This window comes from Ambystoma mexicanum, chromosome 2q (genome assembly GCF_040938575.1).
Source record: "Ambystoma mexicanum isolate Mex_15411 chromosome 2q, UKY_AmexF1_1, whole genome shotgun sequence".
In the NCBI taxonomy this organism is placed as follows: Eukaryota; Metazoa; Chordata; class Amphibia; order Caudata; family Ambystomatidae; genus Ambystoma; species Ambystoma mexicanum.
In genome coordinates this window covers 598,468,046-598,494,897 of record NC_090924.1, presented here as the reverse complement: position 1 = coordinate 598,494,897, position 26,852 = coordinate 598,468,046, and the positions used below count along the sequence as shown (strand labels likewise).

Here is a 26,852-nt window from a genome sequence, read left to right as displayed (position 1 = left end):
TCTAGAACTGTCAGCTTCAGGGATGGCTGCCTGAAGGCTGAGCTCCTGCACCTGGACCGATTCCCTTCCCTTCACTGCAATGGCTGAGCCAGTCTCACCTGATACAAAACAACCTGCCAAGAGACAGAAGGGGGCCAGCGAGAAGACTTCAGATGAGAGAGAGGATAACATTTTGGACATGCTTACTAAGCTGACTCTGCATGTGAATGAGATCAAAGATAAGATGTCCAGAGCTGAGGAAAGATACTTTGAACTCACTTCAAACTTTAACAGAGTTGAGAACCATTTAAATGGTATGGATAGCACAGTGGAAAGGATGGAAAGCCAAATTAAAGATCTGCAATCAAGGAATGAAATATTGTTTTGGAAACTCTGAGCAAGAACATTTTTCAAGACGGAACAATGTGAGGGTGGTTGGCCTTCCTGAGGACATGGAGAGAGGCAAACCCATGGAGTTTATTGAAAAGGTGTTGGTTGCTGTTCTCAAACTGGACCCCAAGATTCATCTGGATTTGGAGAGGGCCCACCGAAGTTTGGGACCTAAGCCAGCCCAAGACCAGTGTCCTAGACACTTTGTGGTTAAGTTCCTACGCTTTCCAGTTAAAGAAATGGTGCTGAGAAAAGCCAGAGAACTGCATGACTTCACCTGGAATGGTCACAGGGTGATGATATTTGGGGACCTCAACCGGGATGTTTTGGATAAGAGGAGGGAATTCAAAGCTGCTAAAGATAATGCGAAGTTGAAAAATCTCAAATACTACATGGTATATCCTGCCATTTTTCGGGTAATTAAGGATGGCAGAATGTTCTCCTTCAGTAACAGCAGAAGCCTTCTTGAGTGACCTAGAAAATGTTGATGACAGGAGTGATCCAGAACAACCTATGGAGGCTACTGCATCTACTTCTCAAAGGGTGATGCCATCTAAGAAGAAAAGATAATCAGGCCTGTCAGTGGACATTTGGATATGCACTGGAGTTTTGTGTATTTGACATGTTTAAACGTTGGATACGACAATGCATTACTTACCGTAAAAGCATTTCTGATGGTTGTATCTGCTTAGATTCACATGCTGTGCATAGGTCCGACATCCAGTGGTCACTGCGGAGTATTGCATTTTGTTTTTCGTAGTCGAAAAGGGGACGTCGACAAGGCGTGTCTGTAACACTATCCCTATAGTGACGTGCGTTGTACCCACAATCCCTCACGCGTCGAGGTCCCTCTGTTTGTATTTTTCTGCCCTGAGGGAGCCTTTTAGACGTGAGTGAGTACAGAAAAGAGAGATATAAAAGGAAGTCTATGTTCCTTCCATCCGAGCGGGGAGGAAGGGTGGGCGCATGTGAATCTAAGCAGATACAACCATCAGAAATGCTTTTACGGTAAGTAATGCATTGTCTTCTGATGTTTGTTAATCTGCTTAGAATCACATGCTGTGCATAGACTAGCGAGCAGTACCCGGAGTTGGCGGTGGGTTATGAGAAGGAACAGTAGAGAAAAGATGTCTTAATACTGCCTGTCCCACCTGGGAGTCAGATCTTGAGTGTGCATCTAGACAGTAGTGTTTTGTAAAGGTGTGCACAGAACTCCAGGTAGCCGCTTTGCAGATGGACTCAAGGGGAACATTTGCAATGAATGCTATGGATGCCCCAGTGCCTCGAGTGGAATGTGCTCTTGGCTTGAAGGGTAGTTCTCTCTTAGCAAGAGTGTAACAGAGAGGGATGCATTGTACAATCCATCTAGATATAGTGGACTTAGAGACTGCATCTCCTTCTCTTCCTGCTGCCACCGAGACAAAGAACTGATTAGTCTTTCTCAGTGATCTGGTTCTTTCCATGTAGAACATGACAGCTCTGCGTACATCTAGTGTATGCAGACTTTTTTCTCCCAAGTTGGAAGGGTTTTGAAAGAACGTTGGTAGTTCTATAGATTGGTTTACATGAAATTTAGAGATGAATTTTGGTGCAAACCTTGGGTGTGTGCGAAGAACCACCTTATCCTTGTGAACTGATACGAAGGGGTCTAATACAGAAAGAGCCTGTAGTTCACTTACTCTCCTAATGGAGGTGATAGCTATTAGGAAAGCAGTCTTAAGAGTGAGGTATTTAAGAGTTGCCTTGTGCATGGGTTCGAAAGGAGTGCCCATGAGTCTAGAAAGTACCACGTTTAAGTCCCATCCGGGAGCTGGGCTAGCTATTGGGGGGTGTATTCTCTTTACCCCTTCCATGAAGGCCTTTATAGCTGGTATCTTCCACCACGACACTTTACGTTGGGAAGTGGTGTATGCAGAAAGTGCCGCTAGGTGGACTTTAATGGAATTAAACACTAGACCTGAATCCAGTAAATGGGTCAAGTACAGAATAATGTTAGTGGCAGAGCAGTCAACCGGGTTGATGTTCTTACTTCTACACCAGATGACAAATCTTTTCCACTTGCTAGAATAGCAGTGGCGAGTATTAGGTTTTCTGGCTTCCCTGAGGATGTCCATACATCTCTGAGGGAGATGTAAATGTCCAAATTCTATGATCTCAGGAGCCAGGCTGCTAAGTTCATGGTCTGAGGGCATGGATGCAGTGTCCTGCCCTTGTCTTGTGACAGCATGTTGTACGGGCAAGGAAGTTTGATTGGGGGAGATAGGGACATCTCCATCAAGTGAGCGAACCATGGCTGCCGGGCCCACATTGGGGCCACTAGTATCATGGTCACCTGCTCTTGGTGCATCTTGTGCACCACCTTGTTGAGGAGGGGAGTCGGGGGAAAGGCGTAAACAAATTTCCCTGACCATTGAATCAACAGACCGTTCCCCTTGGACTGGTTCTGGGGGTACCTGGAGGCGTAACTTTGGCATTGTGAGTTCTCCAGGGTTGCAAACAGGTCTATTTCCGGGAAACCCCATTGCGTGAAGACATTTAAGACGATGTCTTCTTGCAATTGCCATTCGTACTCTTTGGGTAGGGGGAAGTCTCTGCTGAGTTTGTCTGCTAGCAGATTGAGTTCCCCTGGTACATGTTGTGATAGTAGGAACATGTTGTGTTTGAGAGCCCACTTCCATATATTCTGGGACAGCTTGGACAGTCCTGGAGAGTGAGTGCCCCCTTGCTTGTTGAGATAGTACATGGCTGTGGTGCTGTCTGTGAGGACCATCACTGTCTTTCCTTGTAAGTGTTCCTGAAAGGCTTTCCGTGCTTTGAACACTGCTAATAGTTCCAGCAGGTTTATATGTTTGGAAGCTAAGCTCAGAGTCCACACTCCGTGAGCAGTCTGATGGGATAGGTGAGCCCCCCATCCTGTAAGGGATGCGTCTGTGGTTAGAGTGGCTTCCACTGCGGGTGTGGCAAAAGTTTTCCCTAATAACAGGTTTTCCTTTGTCCACCACCGTAGCGAGAGAACCAAGGCCTGCGAGACCACCACTAGGTCGTCCCATTGTCCGCTGGCCTGACACCACTGGCTGTAGAGCCACTCTTGCATTGGGCGCATGCGCAGGCGCGCGTGAGGTACCAAATAAATACATGACGCCATCATCCCTAGCAAACGCATTGCTTTGCGTACCGTCACCTCTCGACCTGCCACATAATGGGGGATCTGAAACAGCATGTTTTGGACCCTCTCGTTGGAGGGGAAGACGAGGCCGTCCTTTGTTCGAATTAGAGCCCCTAGGAATTGTTTGATTTGGCTGGGGTCTAAGCTGGACTTCTTTTCGTTGATGGAGAAGCCCAGTCGGGACAAAAGGTCTACGGTCTTTTGGGTATTGGAGAAGCATGTTTCGTAAGAATCCCCTGTTATGAGCCAGTCGTCGAGGTACGGGTAAACCGGGATGGATAATCTGCGCAGGTGGGCGGCTGCCACTGCCAGTACTTTCGTAAATACCCTTGGTGCAGATGCTATTCCGAAGGGTAGTACTCTGAACTGGTAGTGTTTGTTCCTTATCTTGAACCTGAGGTATTTTCTGTGCGCTGGCAACATTAAAATATGAAAGTATGCATCTTTCATGTCTAGTGTTGTCATGTAATCCCCCTGTGATAACAGTGGCATTACATCCTGCAATGTTACCATACGAAACTTTTGGGGTTTGACAAAATTGTTCGCTGGATGCAGATCTAATACAGGGCGCATGGTTAAATCCTTTTTGGGTACAAGGAAGTACACTGAATAAATACCTTCTGTTACCTGCGATAGGGGGACAGCCTCTATAGCTTCTTTTTTCAGTAGCTCTTCTACTTCTTGAAGAAGAATGGTGAGGTGTTGCGGTGTCATGCGCCGGTTCCGTGGGGGTCTGTATTTTGGGGAACCGTTGAATTCGATGCAGTATCCGTGGGCTATGGTGGATAATACCCAGCGGTCTGACGTTATTCCCTCCCATGCTGAAAGGAACGATGTTAGCCGGCCCCGGACCGGTGATGCATGGGAGGGGACCCGAATCTTTGGGACATTTGTTGGTATTGGGCGTGGGGCCTTTTGGACTGGAGCCGCGCCCTCTTCCTTTGCCACGACGTTGGCCTCTTTGACTGAACTGGGTGCTTTGGTTAGAGGGCCAGTTGGTAGCAGAGAAAAATTGTTGTTGGCTTTGCTGCTGGCGTTGGCCACGAAAGGAGCGTCTATTGCCATAGCTGCGTCTGTTAGGTGGCCTAGAAATTTGGTCAAGAGTTTTGATGGTATCAAACTCCTTCTTCGCATGTTCTAGGGCCTCATCAACTGCTTTCCCAAACAGATGTGTTTGCTCTATGGGCTTATTTATTAGGGAAGCCTGGGTTTCTGGCTTAAATCCCGAATTGCGCAGCCAGACATGGCGTTTGAGAAGTATTCCCTGAACCAGGGAACGTCCAGCTGTCTCTGGGCATCCAGGGAGTTCTTTACGATGCCCTGGTTTACAAGAGTTCCCTCTGATATAGTAGCCAACAGGCGTGAACGCAGGGGTTCTGGTGCGTCCTCTGCTTCGCTGCGCAGTTTGCTCCACTGTGCATCTGCGTAGCTAGCTAATAGGGAATTGTTATTCGCAATCCTAGTTGAGAAGGCGGCGGAGGATGTGATTCTCTTCCCAAGTGCATAGAGCTTCTTGCCCTCTTTGTCAGGTGGTGCCTCACTAGTAGATAGTGGTACCCCCGCTCTCTTCCTTGCGTTAGTAACTACCAGAGAGTCCGTAATAGAATGTCCCCTGATGTACAAAGGGTCAGAAGACGAAGGGCTGAAGAGCTTTTCTATCCGAGGGTTGACCCCTCTGACTAAGGCCGGATTAGAAAGGGAAGGGGTTATTCTTCTCTTTATAGAAGCCAGGAGCGGAATGGACTGACTGACCGGGGCTTTTTCTTTAATAACTTTTTCTACAAAGTCTATGTCCGGAAGAGTCTCCCCTGTGTCTATTTCAAAATGCGCTGCTGCCTTGCGCAATAGTGCATTAAGTGAGGGCTGGTCATCTATGGGGGAGGTGTTGCCAATAGGTGAGTCCTTGGGAGGAGAAGGGTGAAAGACATCAGGGTCTGAGTGCACTCATGGGGATTGCCAAGGCTGCACTGATGGGGAGTGCCAGGGCTGTGAGGTAGCTGTATCTTCCTCAAAAGCTCCTGTAGTAGTGTAAGGGTCTTCCTCAAACCTCTCCTCCTCATGTTCTTCCTCTCCACCTAAACACTCCTCATCTTCCTGGAGGTATTGCTCCTCTTCAGTGAGGTCATATGCATATGTAGAAGGGGGAAACAGCCTAGGAATCTTGACCCTAGGGTCATCCTGGGTCCATTCTCTTGGTCTTTTGGGTGTGGGTGGGTTTTGGCTACCCAAAAACCTCTCCATCTTTTCCATACAAGAATGGAGTCTTTCCATGGTCTCATGGGGAACCCCTGAATAGTCTAGGAGGGGGGAAATCAGTGTTGTCACCTTCAAAACGCTTTGAACGCTCCCACAACGTCGACGAAAGGTTTCCGTCGCCCTCAGAAAAGCCCTCCGGTAGTTCAGAAGTGCCTTTAGATGAATGGGGCAGTTCCTGGCTACTTTTGTGCTTTTTCGGCGTTTCTATTTCCTTGGGTGCGGTATTCGACGTCTGTTTCGTCGTCCGCTTGCGTTTGTCCTCGGAAACAATTCTCGCCAGGCTCTCGACGACGAGTTCGTCGGTAGAGGGTTCTGGAGTCGGCGTTGTCTGCGTTACGCGCTGTTTCTCGACGGCCGCTCTATGGAGCGTTACGTCGGGTGTCTTTGAGGTAGCGCCCGTGTTAGATGAAAGCCCAATCGCTGGTCGCGGCTGTGTTTGCGGGTGGGGCTTAAGACCCTTACGGTCTAAGGTCGACGCCGGAGTGCCCTGCGTCCCCTTCGGCGCTGGTGGATCCTTCGTCCTCGACGAAGAAGAGCCGTGGGTTGTGTGCTTAGGCCTATGGGGTCTGTGTGCGTCCTTGTCGCCGGGGTGTTCATCCCCATAAGCAGGGCGTGAGCCGAGCCCGTCGGGGCCGGGGACGGACGTCGAGGAGCACGAGCGCTCCTTCTGGGGGTTAATGACTTCCGTAACGGACGTCGAGTTATCACCCTCCTCGTCACTTTCTGTAACAGCGGCGGCGGGTGAGGAAACTGACTTCGACATAGCGTAGTCCGCACACCTCTTAACTTTCCGTTCTTTAAGGGTTCTTGGTTTTAAGAGCTTACAGGCCGCGCAGCTGTCCTCTTTATGATCGAGGGGCAAGCAACGATTACAGAGCTTGTGTTTATCCTTCCAAGTGTATTTGCCCCTACAGCGTGGGCAAAACTTAAAAGGTGTCCTCTCCATAGCTGAGGCAATAAAAACTGGTGATAACAACCCCAAGGGAAAGATAGGGGAGAAAGAAAGACATTCTCGACGAGAAGAGAAAAGTTCGAACCCCCACTCTCCCTACTGTATGTTGGCCGGCGAGGCCTGGCCACGTGTTCGGCAGCGCCGAAGGATCTCCTCCGTCTCTTCCTCTCCGTCGAAAACTTGCTCGGCGGAGAAACAGCTTCACAGCTAACGTCGAGGGGAGGGATCTTTTAACAGTAAGTATATATTAAGGACCGAGGTCCGTAGTACTTGTTTAGCAATGTCTCTCTAGGAGCTCCGCGAAAGGCGACCATAAGCTGGGCGGAAAAAAACAATCTGAGGGACCTCGACGCGTGAGGGATTGTGGGTACAACGCACGTCACTATAGGGATAGTGTTACAGACACGCCTTGTCGACGTCCCCTTTTCGACTACGAAAAACAAAATGCAATACTCCGCAGTGACCACTGGATGTCGGACCTATGCACAGCATGTGATTCTAAGCAGATTAATAAACATCAGAAATTATTTTTTTATTTATTATTTTTTTTATTTTTATCCATCCTAATTTGGCTGTAGGTAACGTTTAATCCAAAGGTCATCAATGGGATAGAACAGTCGTTAGAATCCGTTACTGTGGCTGTGTTTTCTTTTCAATCTTGCTGACACGGGCCATTAGAGGAACGGCCATGTTGTTTCCTGTGTTGCCCTACGTTGCTTTACGTCACGGAGGACGTGGTCAATGGATGCCGGTCCGATGTTCGCAGGAAGAAGAGGTCTGCGTGCATCTGCAATGGAACACGCTTCATGTCAGCTGATGGCGGTAGGTGCGGCAGATGGGATTTTTTTTTTTATGTTCTTGCTCCGCCTTTTGGACAATGGACGGAATGCAGGGATCTGGTCTTCTCGTCCTCCCTCCCTCCCTCTCCTGCCTCCGGGGATGTCTGCGCATTCTCTCTACTGGAACAGATCGGATCTGCACCTTCCTCCTTGCGCCTGTGAGTGGAGTCCGCTTGCATCCACGCCGCTCATTTCCTCTGCTTCCAGCATATTGACGGTGAACCCTACGGCCCAATGACCTGCTCAGTGTACCGATATACACGTATGAGGGCCTGACGTGTATTGGTGCTTCATGCGGGTTCATGGCTTTAAGTGTATGCTCATGGGGTCTGCTTTCCTCCTATTGTTTTGCGGGCCTAATAATAATATTGGTGCTGGGGGCAATGATACACTGCGCATGTCAGGGGATCATAACATTCATTAGGGCGGAAGAGGAATAATTAAGTGAGCGGGCTGGTGGGCTAATCTATGGCTGTTTGCCTGTTAGCATGTTCATTTGGATTGCAGGGATCAAACCGCATTCAGATTGCGGTTTCTCTCTTGGATTGCAAATCAAAACATTCATTTGTTGTTTGAATACAGTGCTGGGGCATGCAATACACTAGAAATTACCTTGTTGAAACATTAACTGTACACGAAGCATGCTTTCTAAGAATGTGGATTTTACACCTGTGTGTGGGGTTTGGGTTTCCATACTATTGGGAATTGTATTGTTGTTGAATCTGTGGAGAGCGGCAGGGGCGTTCTGGTACCCAGGCGACTTTTCACTACCTGGTGAAGGTGTTTGAGGCATTCCATTCCTGTTTGGCGCTGTGTGCTCACATGTCTCTTCAGAGGATGCACTGATCTGAGAGCTGTTTGGGGGAAGGGAGGATGTGGTCGTGCCATGCTCTTATGGTGTGTAGTCACTGGGAATTGCGGCTGTATGGTTGGGGGAGAGGGATGCGGGCGCATGCTGATACTTTCTGTGGTTTTGATGGGTTCTCTGTAGACCACATGGTAATCTGGATTTTCCGATATTAGGTTGGATGGGCTGCCTTGTCTTCAGTTCTTCATTGATCTATCCTACTGATTGGTTTGTGGATTATGGGGGGGGACTGGGGAAGGGTGGTTATTATAGACATTGCATGTGTGTGGGATGGAGATGTCTTTGGGTTGGTAAGATCGCTATGGCGAACTGCTGTTGATTCTATGTTTTTGCAAGTTGTTGGATTTTGGCTTTAATACTGCAGGCTTTGATAGGATATTGTGCTCTGAATAAGGAAATGGGGGTTACTCATGGTCTCCACACTGAGTTGGAGTTCTTTGTTAATGGTGTTAGGGGTATTAACGGAAATGTTATTGTTATTGCTGTCACTGAATAAACATTGGGTGTGGGTTCTGGGGCAATTACAGTTCGAGACTTTGGAGTTTTTGTACATAACTGCACTCACTATAACCTTGCAGTTTTACAGGGTGTGTTCTTGATTTTGCTATATGTTTGTTCATGGGTTCGATGTGTTTATGTTTGTTATGTGTTGTCCTGTGGTGTTTACACAACTCAGTTGATTTGCTTCCCCCCCAATTTTATTCTATGGTTCGGGTTTGCTCTGGTGCAGTATGGATGGTTTTGGTTTGTGTGACACATGTTGTTGGGTGATCTGAGAATATGTTAATGGAATGTTAAAGGCCTTAACATTCGAAGAAAAAGAAAAAAAGAGGTACTGAACAGCTGAGGAGGGAAAAGACAGATTTTGCCCTTATTAGGGAAAATCACCTGTTGGATGAGTCAATGCATCTGCTCCAAAATAAATGGTATACTAAGACCTTTCTTAATTGTCATATTTCTAAATCGAGGGGAGTGGGTGTGCTTCTGCGCAAAGGCCTTGCGCTTCAGACAGAAAAGGTAGTGATGAATGCTGAGGGGAGGGTACTTCTTCTTGACATCAGCTATGAAGATAGGCTAATTACAATGGGTTCTATTTACGGTCCATGTAGTGGCAGTAGTTCTTTCTTTAGGAAACTGGCTTTGCTTTTGAGAGAGATGGGCGGGGAATATGTGGTTTTAGGGGGAGATTTCAATTGTGTGATTGATGGGAAAATGGACCGTTCGACACAATGTAGATATATTGCTGAGAGCACTAGTAGGACCTTTAAAGAGTTTATGGATAGCCAGGATTTAATTGATGCTTGGAGGTTTGTTCCCCCGGGGGAAGAGGGAGTTCTCCTTTTACTCGCCGGTGCAGGACTCTCACTCGAGGATTGATTATTTTCTTGTCTCTGTCAGTTGGCTGACAGATTGCAGGATGTGACTATTAAGGAAAGGAGTATTTTGGACCACTCACTAATGACAATGCAGTTGGATATAGGACAGGAGAGATTGGGGTTTTCTAAATGGCGACTTAAATCTTTTATTTTACAGGAGCAGGGTGTGGGGGGCAGCTGAATCTCTGAAAAGTTTCACAAAGAATTACTTTGATCTTAATATTGGCTCGGCTTCTGATGTCATGGTTTGGGAAAGCTATAAGGCGACGGTGTGGGGGGGGCTAATGAAAATTACATCCTGGGTCAGGAAAAAAGCCGTGGCTGAGCTTCAAAAATTGGAAAGGGAATTGGAAGAGGCACAGAAACGTTTTGCAGTATCTAAACGTGTCGAGGATAAGATGTTGGTGGGAAGACTCAAAGATCTGCTCAAGCAAAGAATGGACGCCCAATATGAAAAGGGCATGCTCTTTATGAAGAGAAAGATCTGGGAGCAAGGTGACAAAAATGGGTAACTGTTTGCAAATAGGTTGCGGGATCTATCGGATTCCTCTTTTGTCCAAAAGCTGGTGGATGAAAATGGTGAGCATATTGTTAAAAGAGGTGAGATATGTAATAGTTTTAGGGCATTTTATGATGCTTTATATCGAGAAGACCAATTTCCGAACCAGGTGGATATGGACTCCTTTTTCGATAAGATTGTTGTGCCAACATTGAGTGAAGACCAGACTGTGATGATGGATGGCCCGATTACAGCAGAGGAGTTATCTGTGGCAATTGGCCAGCTCAATAAGGGCAAGTCGCCGGGGGATAGATGGTCTTCCGGTAGAGTTTCACCAGACATTGAGTGGGGTGCTGATGCCATTCCTGTGCACCAATGGTTTTATGAATAATGAGATAATTTGTCCCACTATGAAAGAGGCTTGTGTCATCGTTCTCCCGAAACCGGGGAAAGATGGTAAGAAATGTGAAAATTATAGGCCGGTTTCACTTCTGAATGTGGAACTTAACATTTTTACTAGAATATTGACCAATAGGCTGAATGTATGCATAGGTAAACCGATTGGGAGTTCGCAGGTTGGATTTATGAGGGGTAGTTATGGTTACGATCATATTAGGACTTTGATTAACATTATGGGTCTGCCGAAGGCTAAAACTCGGGATACCTTGTTACTCTTTATGGATGCGGAAGGGTCAATTGGTCTTTTCTTTATCACACCCTTAGGAGGATGGGATTTGTTGACATGTTCATTGGGACTATAAGAGCATTGCACTCGGATATTAGTGCGAAGGTATGGGTCAATGGGGTGATGTCCTCCCCATTCTTGTTATCTAGAGGGACTAGACAGGGTTGTCCATTGTCTCCGTACCTGTTTAATCTGGCATTGGAACCCCTCATTTTATACTTGAAGCAGGAACAGGGTCTTCATGGACTTCGATTTAGAGATAATGAGATGAAAGTGCTGTGCTATGCTGATGACATGACAATTATCTTGTCTAATCCGGCAGAAGGATGTGTGAAACTTAAGCAGATGTTTGATGAAGTGGGTCGTTTATCAGGCCACAGGATAAATTGGGGGAAAACAGTGGCATTTCCACTGGATGTTAATATACCGCGATGTTTTGGGTTCTTGGAACTGCCACTGGGAGATGGGAGCAATTAAATATTTGGGTGTACACTTGGTCCGGGATTTGAAAGGAATGGCTGCCTTCAATGTGTCAAGAATATTGGAGGTAATTAAACGAGATGTATTGAAGTGGGGTCAGCTGAAGTTGGGTCTGTGGGCCAAGATAAACGCCATTAAGATGGTATTTTTACCACAGGTTCTCTACATCATCTCCATTCCCTTGAAATTCACAAAGAAAGTACTTGCTCCTGTTGAAAAGGTTTTCAAGGGTTTTCTTTGGGGAGAAGGTAAAAGACCTAGAGTACCTAAATTTATTTTAACATGTCCGGTGAAAGATGGGGGATTTGGATATCCGATCTTGATGAATTATTGCACAGGTTTTCTCTTGAAGAAATCGACCTCGTACCTCTGATATTAATGAATATGTCCCCAATTGGCATATAATTGAGAGTACTCATTTTTCACCTTATGCCCTTAGAGACATACTCCATGTCAAAAATGCCATCTTCAGTACAGAAGCTGCCTACAATGTATGCGACTAGAGAGGCGCGGTTACGCTTTGTGGGCATCGATGGTGGGAATGCTTGGATGCATTATGATGCATCTTTGTGGCAAAATGCATGTTTACAGTTAGGAAATAGGTCCTTATGCTGGAAGAGTTGGATAAGTAGAGGTATACTTAGAATCCGTGATGTGTAGCAAAACGGTAGCATGAAACCCTTTGACCAGCTGAGGACGACTTTTGGAACTGGAGCTAGAGAGAGGTCATTATGAGGCCTTAAACGTACTCCTGACTGAAAGAACAGGGATGTTAAGTGAGGACATGGAGGAGAGACCATTGTGTGAACTTCTCCGTTCTACCTTGTGGGGGATTTCCACGTATATGAAGTTAATGCCAATGGAGGGGGTGGATGTGAGGGCCTGGGACAAACTTCGCCAGACCTGGATGGATGACCTTGGTACGGATATCCCTGTTCGGGAATGGACGTATTTACTTCATGCGGGGGTGTAGGCTAAGATGGATTTACAGCTGCGATATATTAGGCAAAGGATCCTCTATAGACTATATTGGACACCATCCAAGATGGCTAGGTTGGGGCTTTCGGACTCTGATTCATGTTGGGGTTGGGGAGGGGGTTCTTTGATGCATATGTTATGGACGTGCTCAAGGGTTTCTGATTTTTGGACTGGTGTTTTAGACAGATTAGACCTTGTGATGGATGAGAAGCTTCCTTGCACTTTCCTTTCAATAGTGTTGTTGTCTAACAGGGGGAGAGGGGGCAGGGCTAGGGATTGTGCAGATTGGATTAATAGAGGTTTGGTTTTGGCGATGAAACATATGAAATCCAGGAAGAAGCGTGGAGGAGTGGCTGTCGGACATGCAGGTCTTGTCGAACTATGACAGAGTTATGCTATTTGGGCAAGGAAGGGAGGGGCGCTATTCTCAGATTTGGGGACCTTTTAACAATCTATATGGTTGAGGGGGAGAGTTCTAGCATTTGATGGTCAACCTTTATAGCTTGGTGGGGTTGTTTCTAATGGTGGGGGACTGTTGTGGGTTTTTTGTTTTGTTTTCTTGTTGTCTTGTCTTTTTGGTTGTGTGTCGTAGATCTTTTATGAAGTTGATTTTCTTATTCTATGGATATTGTGGTTGTTCATATTGTTATGTATTGAATTGGTTAATTCAACTGTTCTTATAATTTTTTGCAATTTGAACACAATGCTGTTTAATGGTGATTGTTATTTTGATGTTTGATGTTCAAAATGTTAAATAAAGTGGTTAAAAAAAAAAAAGAAAATGTAAACAGTTGGACCAATTTGCACCAAATGATCCATTTTCGGGGGCCTGATCCAATAAACATCTTTTGAAAATGTCATACATACGTGTCAAAAGTTTACCAGTAATATTTTCGAAAAGTGAACAGAGCTTAGGTTTCATCTTAAACATAGGGTGAAAACTGTCGCCCTACACTATAATTATTATGAATCAAGGTATTTGTGTTATCTAGCCTATGGATAAATTAGGAATGGACTGTTCAGTTAAGACATGAGCTTGTTATTTTTTTAACTGCCTTTATGGTTGGCTTTCAAAAAAACCTCATCAATTGCACACAAAAATGTTTTGTAATGTGTTGAGGAAGCCAACACCTTGTTTGTCGTTTTTGAACTTAAACCGAAAAGCGCATTAAGGGTTACACAAAAAAGTCCACCGACTAACAAATGGTAGTGCATGGAGGGATTTTTGAACATCCTGGTTGCCTTGAAGCTGCAGAGTACACTTTAGATCTGTGGCATTGTCTATTATTTGTCAATTCATTTACTTGTTTCTACCCAGAATGAAATTCAGGTAAGGTGTTTTAATACAGCCCTGATGTGGCCCTGGGAGATGAATTGTCTCCTTTTATTGAAAAAAGGCAAAGCCAAAGCATTTTAGGTTTAGTTTAAAAATATAGTTCTAGGTCTTCATAAGGTATTCTGAAAGCCAAGCAAAAAGGTATACATATTCAGTGCTGTGGACTAGTATTTTATTGCTTCAAATAATTGGTATGCAATGTGTTTGGAAATCTGTTACTCCTTTTATTTTAGTATCAATTGAGTGAATATAAATATATTTGCAAGGATTATATTATGCTCACTTGGGGTGATCCACGTGGGCAATCCTGTGCATTGTTGTATTAGGTAATCAAAATAAAACTCATTAAGATGGCATGTGGTTTCACCAGAACTAGGATTCCGATCTTGCATTTACCTCTCATTTTGACATTTGGCTCTCCCTTAGAGATAACATTCTGCAATGGCCTCCAGTCCTATTCGTTTAGCATATCTTATTAGGTTTGTAGTCAAGCACTCCAAAAGGTACATTTACTCTGTTTTTGCCACACCTTGTACAAATACTTCCATCCCTCTACCAATCTTCTTTCCATCTTGGTTGAGGTTTTGTTCCACAAAGCCTTTTAAATGTGGCTCTCATGCACACTCATTTCTTCATTGCTTATAGCTTTTAGCACCAAGACGCCTGAAGGTGTTATCGATGTTTACAAATCTAAACAGACCATAGCAATATTTGCTAATGTACATTCATCTCTGTTTTTGGGAAAAGAGTAACCTCAACCACAGTATTCCTAGCCTTGCACAAATGTATTGGATGGTTCCCTGTTGAGGTTAGGGGACCATTTCACAACTGCAATCCAGCTACAGAGGAGATCAGATATTCAACACAGTACTGTACAAAATGAATTTTAAACCATAGGAGTAGCTAAACAGGTTAGAACTGACAAGGTTATGGACATTGTAAATTGAGTGAAATTATGATTTTGTCTACCTGTGTACCATCTCTGTTCAACAATAAAGCTTTAACATTGTCTGTGTGACCTTTTAGTTTCATCAGCTTGGCACACGTCCTTGGGTCCCAAACCCTTAAAACCTATGAAGGTAAGAAAATGCATTATTTCCAATTAAATCAGGTCATGCCATACAACAATATTTCACAGATTTCTCTTGCATATTTGTTCCACATTAAACTTTTATTAAAGTTGTATACAGCTGAAATATGACATTCAGTCATAGAAATACAAACATTCAGTAGAAAAAAAGACTTGACAGCAATTGCTATTCTGGCAGTGCCAAGAACCACCTATTAGCCTATCCACAGTTTATCGTTATTTTTAACCAACAAAACAATGATCAACACAACAGCAGAAAAGAAAAACAGGATAATCCATATTTTTTTCTCCCATTACCACAAAAAAGGATTTATACGAATTTCAAAACATGTGTGAGCATAAGAGAGAACACGCGTGAACATTTTCAGATTGGTATGAAGGAAATATGCAGAGAGTATTGGTTATAAGGGAAGAGAACACACACAGTTACTTTTATTGAGTAACATGTGGTTTACTAGATACTTCAACCAACGGCAACCATGAGTCTGATCGGCTCCTCTGAATAATTTTAGATTGAAAACCTACTCCAAGAGCCATAGAATTATGTTTGTGATATAGACTACGTGTTCTATTCATGCTCACCTTTTTGCCATTTTCATTTACTATCATTCCATTGCTCACGTTTTGTTTTGCTCTTACTACTTCACTTCGTAATCACTAGCAGGAATAACCAGAGAATTACAGAGAACAGCGCAGTGAACAAAACACTATTTAAACAAGGTTGATAAAGTTTCAACAGTTTTTCTTTGCTCATCTCTTACATGTCCACGTCTTTGTTTTAGCGACTGGGAGTTTAGGTTTATACGAGGGACTTCTCATCCTTCTTGGTCTTTTATCAGTGATTTTAAAGTCCAAATGCCCTCCTTTCAGCATGGTTCAAACTAGCCTATATTGGGTGTTCTTCCCGTTTCTAGGCTCTTTGAGATGTTGGACATTTCTCCATGATTTCATTTTCTTTCTTACGCCATGGTTGCCAACAGTTGTAAATGTAGGATCTTTGCAGTAACACGTACACATGCTCTCTCCTCCTTTAGCTTTTTCTAATATGGGTGTCTCATATGCGGCTAACTTATCCTGCAATTTGAAACATGGGATATTTTGTTTTGAATTTGCCATAGATCTTGCCACTTACCATGATTCAAGGGTTTACAGCTTCTTGCAATTTCTTGGCAGATATCAGATTTAAGTGCATCCCCACCACCGCAGCGCCTCTTGGGTTAAAAACACTCTCTGGAATGACACTGCTTCACTGTGAAGGTCACCTGTGGCCCTCTATAAAGCTCATTTGTCCAGACGGACTGCATTTCTTTTGCCATTTTTATATGGCTCTGACTTCCTATTATTCCACCACTATCTTGTATTTATATTTATATTTATTTTATTTGTATAGCGCAAACCAGGCCCGGAGGCTACCGGGCGCATATCTTGAAAGCAATGGTTACATACGTTGCATACAGTGTTTATATAACAGTCAATAAATATAGCATAGAAGTAGGCATAGGTAAGTAGTGCAGCGATACATGGTTTGTCGAATAGTACATCCATACATAGGTTATTGCATCACGTTTTAGAATGTAGCTTGGGCACTGGTAGTGACTAGCCAACATTTGGCTCTGTGTTTGAATAGGTTGAAGGAGGGGAGGTTTCTGATAGTCAAGGGGACAGCGTTCCACAATTTGGCTGCCAGGACTGGGAAGCTAGATTCACCAGCTGTTTGGAGCTTGTATCTAGGTATCAGTAGGCTCTGGTTCAGGGTAGATCTAAGTGAGCGAGCTGGGGTGTAAAGCGTGAAACGTGTGGAGAGATAAGTGGGGGCCAGGTTATTCATGCATTTGTAGGTTAGGGCAAGCGATTTTAGTGAGATCCTTTGGGTGACTGACAACCAATGAAGGTTCTTCCTGGTATCCGAAATGTGTGCAGATCTGGGACTGTTGAGGGGTGCCCTGATGGCGTTATTTTGTATGATCTGGAGCTTGTCTAGGTTACCCTGATTAGTGCCCTGGTACAGTGCATTGCAGTAGTCCAGTTTGGACATGACCAAGGTCCTAGCAAGGGTAGTACAGTTGTGCGTGGAGAGAAAGGGACGACATGCTGTGATCAGCTTGCAGGTATAGGCGGCGGCGGCCGCAACTGCATTTGTTTGTCTGTGAAGGGAGAGGGTGGAATCGAGGTAGATTCCCAGCGTTTTGGTATCTTTGGAGACTTTTATTAGATTTCCATCGATGTTAAAGGAACTGAACATAGGGTTCAGCTTATTTAGTCTTTGCTGAGTGCCTAGGATGAGGAGCTCTGTCTTGTCATCATTGAGACAGAGCTCATGTTGGGCCATCCATGTTTGAATGACATGGTAAACATCATTTAAGGCTTTTGAATCTACTGTGTAATCACCCGTGATGGGGATGAGTATCTGGGTGTCATCAGCATAGTTTGTGTAGGTGACACCCAGATGGTCAAGCACATCAAATAAGGGTTTAGTAAATACATTATAGAGGGTAGGGGATACACACGAACCTTGGGGGACTCCGCAAGGGACTGGTGAAGGGTCAGCTGCAGAGGTGGGCGAGAATACCCTCATCTGTCTGTTATCCAAGAAGGATTGAATCCAGTTTGTGGCCATGTCGGAGAAGTGAGCTGCAGTTTTTAGGTGGTGACAGAGGATTTGGTGATTAACCAGATCGAAGGCAGTCGATAAGTCTAAGAGTAGTAAGAGGGCTAGTTTCCCTCTGTCTTTGAGATCCTCGATTTGGGTTTTGAGATCGAGGAGGGCAGTCTCCGTGCCGTGCTTCGGTCTGAAGCCGGATTGTCTCGTGCCTAGAAGGTTGTTTGATTCCAGATAGTTCTGTATCTGGAGGTAGACTGCTCTATCTAGGATTTTTAGCAGAAATGGGACCGTTGTGATGGGCCTGTAATTGGTTGGAACCTCTGGGTCTAAGGTGGTTTTTTTTAGGAGAGGAATGACCCAAGCATCCTTCAGGTTATTGGGGACCACTCCCGATTGAAAGGAAGCATTAATAAAAGTGGTGATAAAAGGGGCGAGGTCATGAGCCGAATTCTTAATGATCGGGGCTGGACAAGCGTCCCCTTGGCAGTTCGAAGGTTTTAAGTTGCAGATGATTTTTTCAACCTCCAGAACGGTGTGAGCGGTGTGAAGCTGAACGTCACCGGGGAGTCAGGGGTAGTTATTTTAGGTGGCCTGGTATTGCTAAATATAGGGGTGTGGAGGGTATTTTGTTTGGCGTTGATTTTGGATTGCAAGGTGGATATTTTGTTAAGAAGGGCGTTTTGTATATTGTTGCACCAGGTGCTGTCCTTGGTGCACATGTCCGGGGCGGGTGAGGGAGATTCTAACTCTGAGGATTTTGAATAATTCTCTAGTGTTAGATTCTGCCTGGGATATTCGTGAATTGTATGTCTCCTTTTTGGCTTGTAGTATGGCCTCCTTATAATTAAGAGAGGTAATCAGAAGGGAGGCTTTATTAGTTGCGCTAGGGTGACTTTTCCAAAGGGCTTCGGCCTTGCGCTTTTCTTTGCGCAGAGCGTTGAGCTGCGGGGTGAACCAGGAGTTCAGGTGGGACTGTTTGGCTTTGCGGATCTTTAGTGGAGCTATGCTCTCAATGGCAATGGTCATTAGGCTGTTATAAGTGTCTACTAAGGCAGTAGGGTCCTTATCCTTGTGCTGTGCAGCAAGAGTGTTCAGACAAGGGAGGATGAGAGGAAGCAATTTCTCCCTGGTGATATCTTTTTTTATTTCTGGTAGGTATAGCGGGGGCTATGGTAGGTGTGGGCTGGGGGTTGGTGGCTGGTAGGAGGAAGGTAATAACATGATGGTCGGACCAGGCGCAGGCATCCTTAGAAGTGACATTGGTGTTACAGTTGAGGTCGGCTAGCCAGTCGAGCGTTCTACCTTTGATGTGTGTGGGGTCACAAATGCGCTGCTGGAAGCCTAGGTTGGAGAGGGTGGTGTCTACTTCAGCGGCCATGTGGTCCTTGGGATCTGAGAGGCCTAGGTTGAGGTCGCCTAGTAGCAATATCTGAGAGTTGGGCTTAGTGTCAGTCGACAGGGTGGAGGCAACATCATCAATGAAAGAGCCCAGTGGGCCTGGAGGTCTGTATATAAGGTGGAGTGTTGCTGTAGTAGGGGAGAGCGATAGTTTCACTGAGAGAGATTCTGCAGAACTAAGTTGTGTGTGGGGAGCAGCTCTCATAACAATTTTGTCACTATGTATAAAAGCGACTCCTCCTCCTTTCGACAAGTTGGAATGGCGGTCGTTTCTAATAATGGTATAGCCCTTAGGTATGGATAGAGCGAGGAGCGGGCCAGAGGCATCATGTAACCAGGTTTTCGGTAATAGCTAGGAATTCAAGGTTCTGGACAGTGATGAGGTCTGCGATGTCAAGGGCATGAGCCGTGAGGGATCTTGCATTGATAAGGGCTCCCTTTAGTGCTGAGACGGGTGAGGTGGAGAGTGGAGGACTAGGCGTTGCGGTTGAGTTGGGCAGTGGGAGGGCAGAACGATTGTGCAAAGTACAAGGTGGTCTAGGCAGTCTAGTTCTAAGTCTGCTATTCCTTTGTTGTAGAGTACATGGAATGTTTGGAGTGGGTTTGGTAGCAAAGTGCTTGAGCTAAAGGGCTGGGTCATTGAGGTAGGGGTTCGATGGAGGGTCAGGATGGTAGAGCATGGTTGAAGGGAGAGTGGGTTGGCTGTTGTGGAAGGTCTTAGTGGCGCTTGCACGGTAGGTGGCAGCAGTGCAGGCTAATAGTCCTAAGAGGACTGTGAATATAAGGTCAGTGCTGGCACAGGTTCTTAGCTGCATGTCGCAGCTTGTATTTCTCAAGGGACTGAGGATGTAATTATATGGGCTCAGGACAATAGGCAGCCAATAACAGTGCAGCTCAGGTCAATAGGCACAGTACAGGGGCATCTAGATTCGAAATGGCACAATTAGGCAATTAGCAGCAGTGCAAATCGGGTCAATAGGCACAGTACAGGGGCATCTAGATTCGAGATGGCACAATTAGGCAATTAGCAGCAGTGCAGCTCAGGTCAATAGGCACAGTACAGGGGCATCTAGATTCGAAATGGCACAATTAGGCAATTAGCAGCAGTGCAAATCGGGTCAATAGGCACAGTACAGGGGCATCTAGATTCGAGATGGCACAATTAGGCAATTAGCAGCAGTGCAAATCGGGTCAATAGGCACAGTACAGGGGCATCTAGATTCGAAGTTGCACAATTAGGCAACTAGCAGCAGTAGTGCAAATCAGGTCAATAGGCAAAGTGTAAAGGCAGCTAGATTTGGAAAGGCACAATTAGGCAGCTAGCAGCAGTGCAAATCAGGTCAATAGACACAGTACCGGGGCATCTGGATTTGAGATGGTATCGGTCAGGCATTACAGAATATACTTGTAAGTCATGGGGGATGTAATGAGAAGCCTGAAGGAGAGGGGCAAGTAAGAGATGCACATCGTGCTGCAGCAGGTATAGAGAATGTGGACCATAATAGTAAGTACTGGCACGAACAGTGGTGTACAAGAGGTAGTAGTACTTGGTAAAAATACAGCTTTATGCTGGGTGGATGCAGGAGGGGATCAGGTAGTTAATGTCTTCACCCTGCCGGCGGATATGGCCGCTACTAAATGCGGCTAGTAGCTTAGCAACGGGGCACCAGCCTCGTTATGGTGCCGCGTCGCGCCCGACATCATAGGGTCAGGCAAAAGAAGGTCAGGCGGGCGATTGCAGCGATGCCTGCTCTGTGCTCTGTGGGGAGTCCGTGCGTGGGTCGAGATAATGAGGGCAAAAGGGCCTTACCAAGGCGGAGGACACAGAAGAAGGGTAGGTGTAGCTTGCAGCTTGAAGCCGTGCATCCGCATGACTCGATGCCCGCTCCGGCTTCTGGTGCGAGGATGAGGAGGGGCTCCTGCCCTCTCCTCAGGTAGCTGCTGTAGGCGCCGACTGGTGGTACCCTCTTTTTTTTGTTGAGTATTTGAAGGGATTGTCATTTGTACATTAGCTGGGCCCTTTCCATCCGAGTGGTTGTAGCCTCACAGTAAGGAGAACTGGCCCATTTACTTTATTTTCTCTTGCACTGCCTCACTGAACGTGTGCTAGCAGTATCTCAGTCGTTATCCAAATCCATACTGGCAAGGCCCCTATGTAGTGGCCAGGAATGTGAATCACCCTCCAAGTGGGCCACTATCATCAGCTGCAACACCACTCTCTACCAGACAGGAATGCCATGCCAGTGTGCACACAGAGCTAGTACCTGTGACAAATTGAGGGAATTGGTCCCTTCTCCCCAAGGGGGAGTCTGTCTCTGTGAGGGGCAGGAGGTGAGCCTGCTGCACAACACCCTCCCTAATGATTGAGGCAAGTGGGACTTCACTGGGAGAGACTCCCCCTCTGGGGACATGGACTCCCATTCCATTGAGGAACTCACTGATGGCCTCCAAGTGATGGCTTGTATGGACTATGAGAAACCTAACAGCTTTCTCTCATGTAGACCCAGACTATCCTTTATTTAGGTGGCCAGGAGAGGGGTGTGGCTTTTGGATCCCAACCCTGGGGGTGGACAAGTTGGGGAGAATCACCTGGGTAGGGGAGTTCGGGGTTGCTCTCACGGGAATACCATAGGCGAGACTTGGTATCCCAACGAGATGACAAGGGAAGGACAGGATATCCCGGAAGCCTTTGTGGGTTATGTTGGTTCCATCATTCCAGACCAAGACATCCGTAAACTAAACCCAAGGGAAAACAACAGACAAGTAAAACAAAGACATAACGACATGGTGTTAAGGGAAGTCTCCCCTACTCTAGACCACAGGGAATATTATTAAGTCCCACGTATGGAACAAGTTACTAACCTGTAACTGTTGTTCTCCAGCATGGGTCTGGCATGGATTCACATGCTCATGAATATTCCCCGTCGTCAGGCTGGGAATCCACGGTAAAGAAAAAATCAGTATCAGTTTTGTTTCTGAACTGTCTTTCTTAGTAGTAACCAATCACTGGTCTCTGGGTCATACTGCCCCCAGCCAATGACTGCCCTCTCCCTAAGCCCCTCCCCTGGCAGCCATCCTCAGATTTGGTAGCACGTAAAGTGGCAGTATGACCAAGTGAAGAGCCGCAGAAGGGAAGGAGGGAGGGTTCGCATGTGAATCCATGCCAGACCCATGCTGGAGAACAACAGTTACAGGTAAGTAACGTGTTCCTTCTCCAGCATGGGGTCTGGCATGGATTCACATGCTCATGAATATAAGAATACATAGCAGTACACACATGCACAACCACAGGAGGTGGCAAAAGGCTCAACATTAAGCATTACATAAACTCAACATTAAGCAACTCTTACCTCCTCACCAGGCCCACCTTCAGGCGAACAGGTTGTGCAGCACTGCTTGGCCGACTCTGGACTCATCCCTGGAATCCCGGTTGACGCAGTAGAATCTCGTGAAGGTGTGCGTCGACCTCCACGTAGCAGCCCTGCAGAGGTCCAGCAGGGGCACACCAGACAAGAATGCCGTAGTAGCAGCGATCGCACTGGTCGAATGGGCTCTCGGACGGCCGGGCAACGGTCGGTTGGCTAACCGATGACAGTGCATGATGCAGCCGGAGAGCCATCTGGAAATGGAAGCCTTCGAGAGAGCCTTCCCTTGGTTCACAGGTCCAAATTTCACAAGCAGCTGTGATGTCCTCCGAAAACTCTTCGTTCGGTCCACGTAGAACTTAAGCGCTCTAGCTACATCCAGCGAGTGCAAAGTCCTCTCGGCCGGCGACGAAAACTGGCAACACCAAGGGCTCGTTAAGATGGAAGTCTGACGGCACCTTGGGCATGAAAGAGGGGTGCGTTCTCATCGTGAAAAGTCAAGTATGGAGGCTTGCAGGATAGGGCCTGAATCTCTCCCACGCGTCGTGCGGAGGTGATGGCCACAAGGAACGCGGTCTTCCACGATAGGAACGTCAACGGAGCCGAATGCAAAGGCTCGAATGGTGGCCCTATGAGCCTGGTCAGCACCACGTTGAGCTCCCACGCCGTGGCTGGAGCCTTCACCGGCGGGAACGATCGGAACAGTCCCTTCATAAATTCCTTCACCAGTCGATGAGACCACAAGGACGGCCATCCTGCAGTTCTGGTGTATCGGGAGATCGCTGCCAGATGTAGCTTGATGGAAGTGTGAGCTAGTCCAGCTTTGGCCGGCGACAGTAGGTATGGTAGCACTTGAGGTGCCGTAATCCGTAGAGGGTTGATCTTCTGTGCATGGCGCCAGACAGAGAACCTCTTCCACTTATGTCCATAGCACTTGAGAGTTGAGGACGCCCTGGCCTTTGCAAGAACCTCTCTGCAGTCAGCCGGGATATCGTACCCTCCAAACTCTAGTGCTGCAGGAGCCAGCCCTGCAAGTTCAGCGACTCCGGGTCGTGATGAAGAATGGCGCCTCCCTCTCTGGAGAGAAGATCTGCGTCCGTCGACAGCTTGACTGGTGGGGACGCTGAGAGGTCCAGAAGGTCCGGGAACCAGATCTGTCTCGGCCACGCCGGTGCGACGAGGATCATCCTGCACTGGGACCTCTTGAGCTGGCTGATGAGTCGAAGCAGCAGTGGCAACGGAGGAAAGGCATACAGGAACAGGCCGTCCCAGGGGAACGAGAAAGCATCGCCCATGCTCCTCGGCTGGGGGAACCTGCTGGCGAACCTCTGGCACTTGGAGTTTGTCGCCGTCGTGAACAGGTCGATCTGGGGTTTGCCCCATCGTTGGAATAGCCGATCCACTTGATCCTGGCGTAGTTCCCACGCGTGGTACGAGCGCAGCTCCCGGCCGAGTGAGTCGGCGATGGTGTTTTTTTATTCCTGCCAGATGGAAGGGAACAAGAAACATCCCCCTGGGCGACGGCCCAGTGCCACAGATCCTGGGCCTCCTTGGATAGGGCTGGCTACTTCGTGCCTCCCTGCTTCCGGATGTAGAACATCGTGGTGGTGTTGTCGGTGAAGATCCTCACGACCTTGCCCTTGAGGGACGGGAGGAACGACTTGAGCACGCAGAACACGGCGCGGAGCTCCAAGATGTTGATGTGGAGAGACCTCTCCTCCGGGAGCCAAAGGCCTCTTGCATGGAGATCTCCGGTGTGTGCACCCCATCCCTCCAGGGAGGCGTCTGTCGTCACCGTCTCCTGATGTGCGGGGGTCTGGAAGTCCGTGCCCGCCGTGAGGTGTGCACGGGTGTCCCACCACTGAATCGCCCGACGGAAAACCTTGTTGAGCGGGATCTTGTCTTCGAAGCTGCCCGCTGCTTGCATCCACCGGGCATCGAGGAACTCCTGTAGAGGACGCATCCGTAGCCTGCACAGGCGCACTAGATCAATGCATGAGGACATCACACCGAGGAGGGACTTGATGGATCTCACCATGGCCACGTCCGTGGCTAGCAGGCGCTGCACCTTGCCTAAGATGGCCTTCGTCCTTTCCTCAGAAGGAGACGCCAATCGTTCAACTGTATCGAGCTTTGCTCCCAGAAACAGTGCCACCTGCGACGGAACCAAATGGGATTTCGGGTAGTTGTGACGAGGAAGTATCTTGAGTATACTCGGGAGCCTCTTGGGGACGAGCTTGATGGCACCTTTCTTTAGCATCGCCTTTACCTCCAACAGCAGTTGAGGGATGCGATTTTCCTTCCTGGCCACAGGAGGAATGCGGGGACCCTCTCAGGAATTCGAGAGTTTGCCCGTGGGCCAGGGCATCCAGCACCCAACGGTCGGTGGAGATGGACTCCCACACGCTGACGAACCTCGTCAGCCGGCCTCCACCGGGGTGCTTCAATCTTGCTTGGAGGCGGCCTTGCCGCCTTGGCCTCCTTGGCGAGGACGCCGAGATCCTCCTTGCTTGCCACAACCTCTGTAAGCCTCCTGGGACGAGGAGCGGGCCGCCCGGTGGTACGTAGAGGAGCCACCGCCTGATCCCTTGGAGGCCCCCTGTTTGCCTCCAGTGCTCCGAAAGGGCCGTCGTTGCTGAAGGACTCCCAGGGCTCGGGCCATCTGTGTCGGCCTTGATGGCCTGCAGTGACTCATCCACTGTTTTCCCAAACAGATTGTTGCCGTCGAACGGCATGTCCAAAACCCTGGTATGCACGTCCTGACGGAAGTCTGTCACCTTGAGCCAGCGACGTCGTCGAAGGAAAACACCGTTGCCTAACTGGTGAAACCCGGTGTCGGCAATGTCCGTTGCCAACGTTATGGCGTGGACCGATGCCACCTCACCTTCCTGCAGAATCTCCAGGGCCTCCGCCCTCTGGTCCACTGGTAGGAAGTCCAGTAGGGGAGCTATCTTGTACCATAGCTCCCTGTTGTAACGGGCCACAATCGCTAAGGCGTTGGCCTGCTTAATTGTCATCGCCGCAGACGAGATGACCCGTCGCCCCATGGCGTCCAATTTCTTACCCTCACCGTCAGGTGGGGAAGTAGAGGTTGAGGCTGTCGCCCCCGCCGCCGCCTTCTTGGCCGCCGCTGAGACGACCAAATCCAGCGTAGGCTGAGCCCTGAGGCACAAAGGGGCAGCGTCGGGGACCCGGTACTTCTTCTCGTACCTGTCCCTCTTGGCAGGCGTCGTGGACGGGTTCTTCAGGATCGCAAGTCCCTCGTCCCAGATATTGTAGAGTAACGGTACCGCGAGGACCGTCTATCTCTTGGCCTCTCGCTGCTGATAGAGGAAACCCTCCTTCTGTTCCTCGGAGCAGAGCTGGAAGAGCTTGGATGCCCTGCCGATCATGGCGTGAAAGGAGCCAATTTCGTCGGGTGGGGAAGCCTGAGGGAGTGGTGATGGAAGGTCCGTCCCGTCGTCACCACCGTTGTCATCCCTCCCCGTCGTCGTATCCGTCGCTGTGTCATCCCTGGCGTCCGATGAGGGGAATGAGGGCTCCACGGGCCGTGGGGCCATGAAGTGCGGAGAGGGATGAACTCTTCTCCGCTTGTTCGGAGGGCTTCCCAACGTGCCCGGTTCTGGATCGTCCGCCGGGGTTCGTGGTAATCTCATCCTTATTTCTGTGCATAAGGTTTGGATTGCCAACAAAATGGCAGCCGAGTTGTCCTGAGGCTTGGTCAATGGCTGCGACAAGAGGGAAGGCTGCTCCTCCACTGGGGCCTCGTCGGCGCCACTGTCGCTTTCTTTGACCACCTCTTTGGGATCCCTCCCGTGGGATCGTACCTTCTCGAACCTCTCGTTGAGGTTCTTCACGGTTTCCACCAGCTCCTCCTCAGAGGCTGAATCCGTGTCTGCAATGGCCACCGGCCCCCCCCCACTCTTTTTCCACTGGGGTCTTCACGGGGGTATTGTCGATGGGCTGGAAAGAGGATTCCCTTCGCGGTGGCAGGGAAACTCTGGGCCCCGGGATCGCCTCCACTGGTGTAGCCTCCACATGCTTCGCCAGGGTCGCTGCGACTCTCTCGATAGAGGCCTTAGCCTGGTGAATCAAGGCCTTCACCACCTTGGGCACGCTTGAGGCCTTCACCTTGGGGCGGAGGGTCACCGCCTCGCTCCCCCTCGGCTAAATCCTTTGAGATCGACTGGGGCCTCTCCAGAAGCTTACCCGGGTTCTCGGATTCCCTCTTCCCCGAACCAGAGCGTTGGCCCGTGGTTGATGGTGCCAGGGAAGGCGCGACTTGCCTGGCAGCCGAAGAGCCCGACCGTTCGGTGTTCCTGGTGCCCGCGGACTCGTGGTGCTTAGCCTTCTGTTGGGCCCCGGTCGCCGGGGCACGCTCACAGGACTTAGAAGACCGCTCTGACCTTTTCTTCTGCTCACCTGCTGGGCCCTTCTCCAGCCAGCTGGCCGGGGCCCAGAGTTTCCCTGGCGAGGCGAGTAAGACGATCCTTCATGGTCCGTTCCGATAGGTTCTTGCAGAACGCACAGTCCTTCTCCACGTGCGTCTTATCCTCATGAAGGCAGTAGAGACATCTCGAATGCTCGTCCTCC

The 26,852-nt window shown here is 48.1% G+C and overlaps 1 protein-coding gene across 1 annotated transcript in view; it reads right to left on the bottom strand.

Moving 5' to 3' along the window:
* WDR48 (WD repeat domain 48) overlaps positions 1 to 26,852 on the bottom strand; it is a 1,182,842-nt gene that overhangs the window by 845,790 nt on the left and 310,200 nt on the right. Inside the window, exon 7 of the mRNA XM_069647743.1 lies at positions 14,774 to 14,875. Coding sequence (XP_069503844.1) covers positions 14,774 to 14,875 — 102 coding nt within the window. The remainder of the gene's footprint in view (positions 1 to 14,773; positions 14,876 to 26,852) is intronic.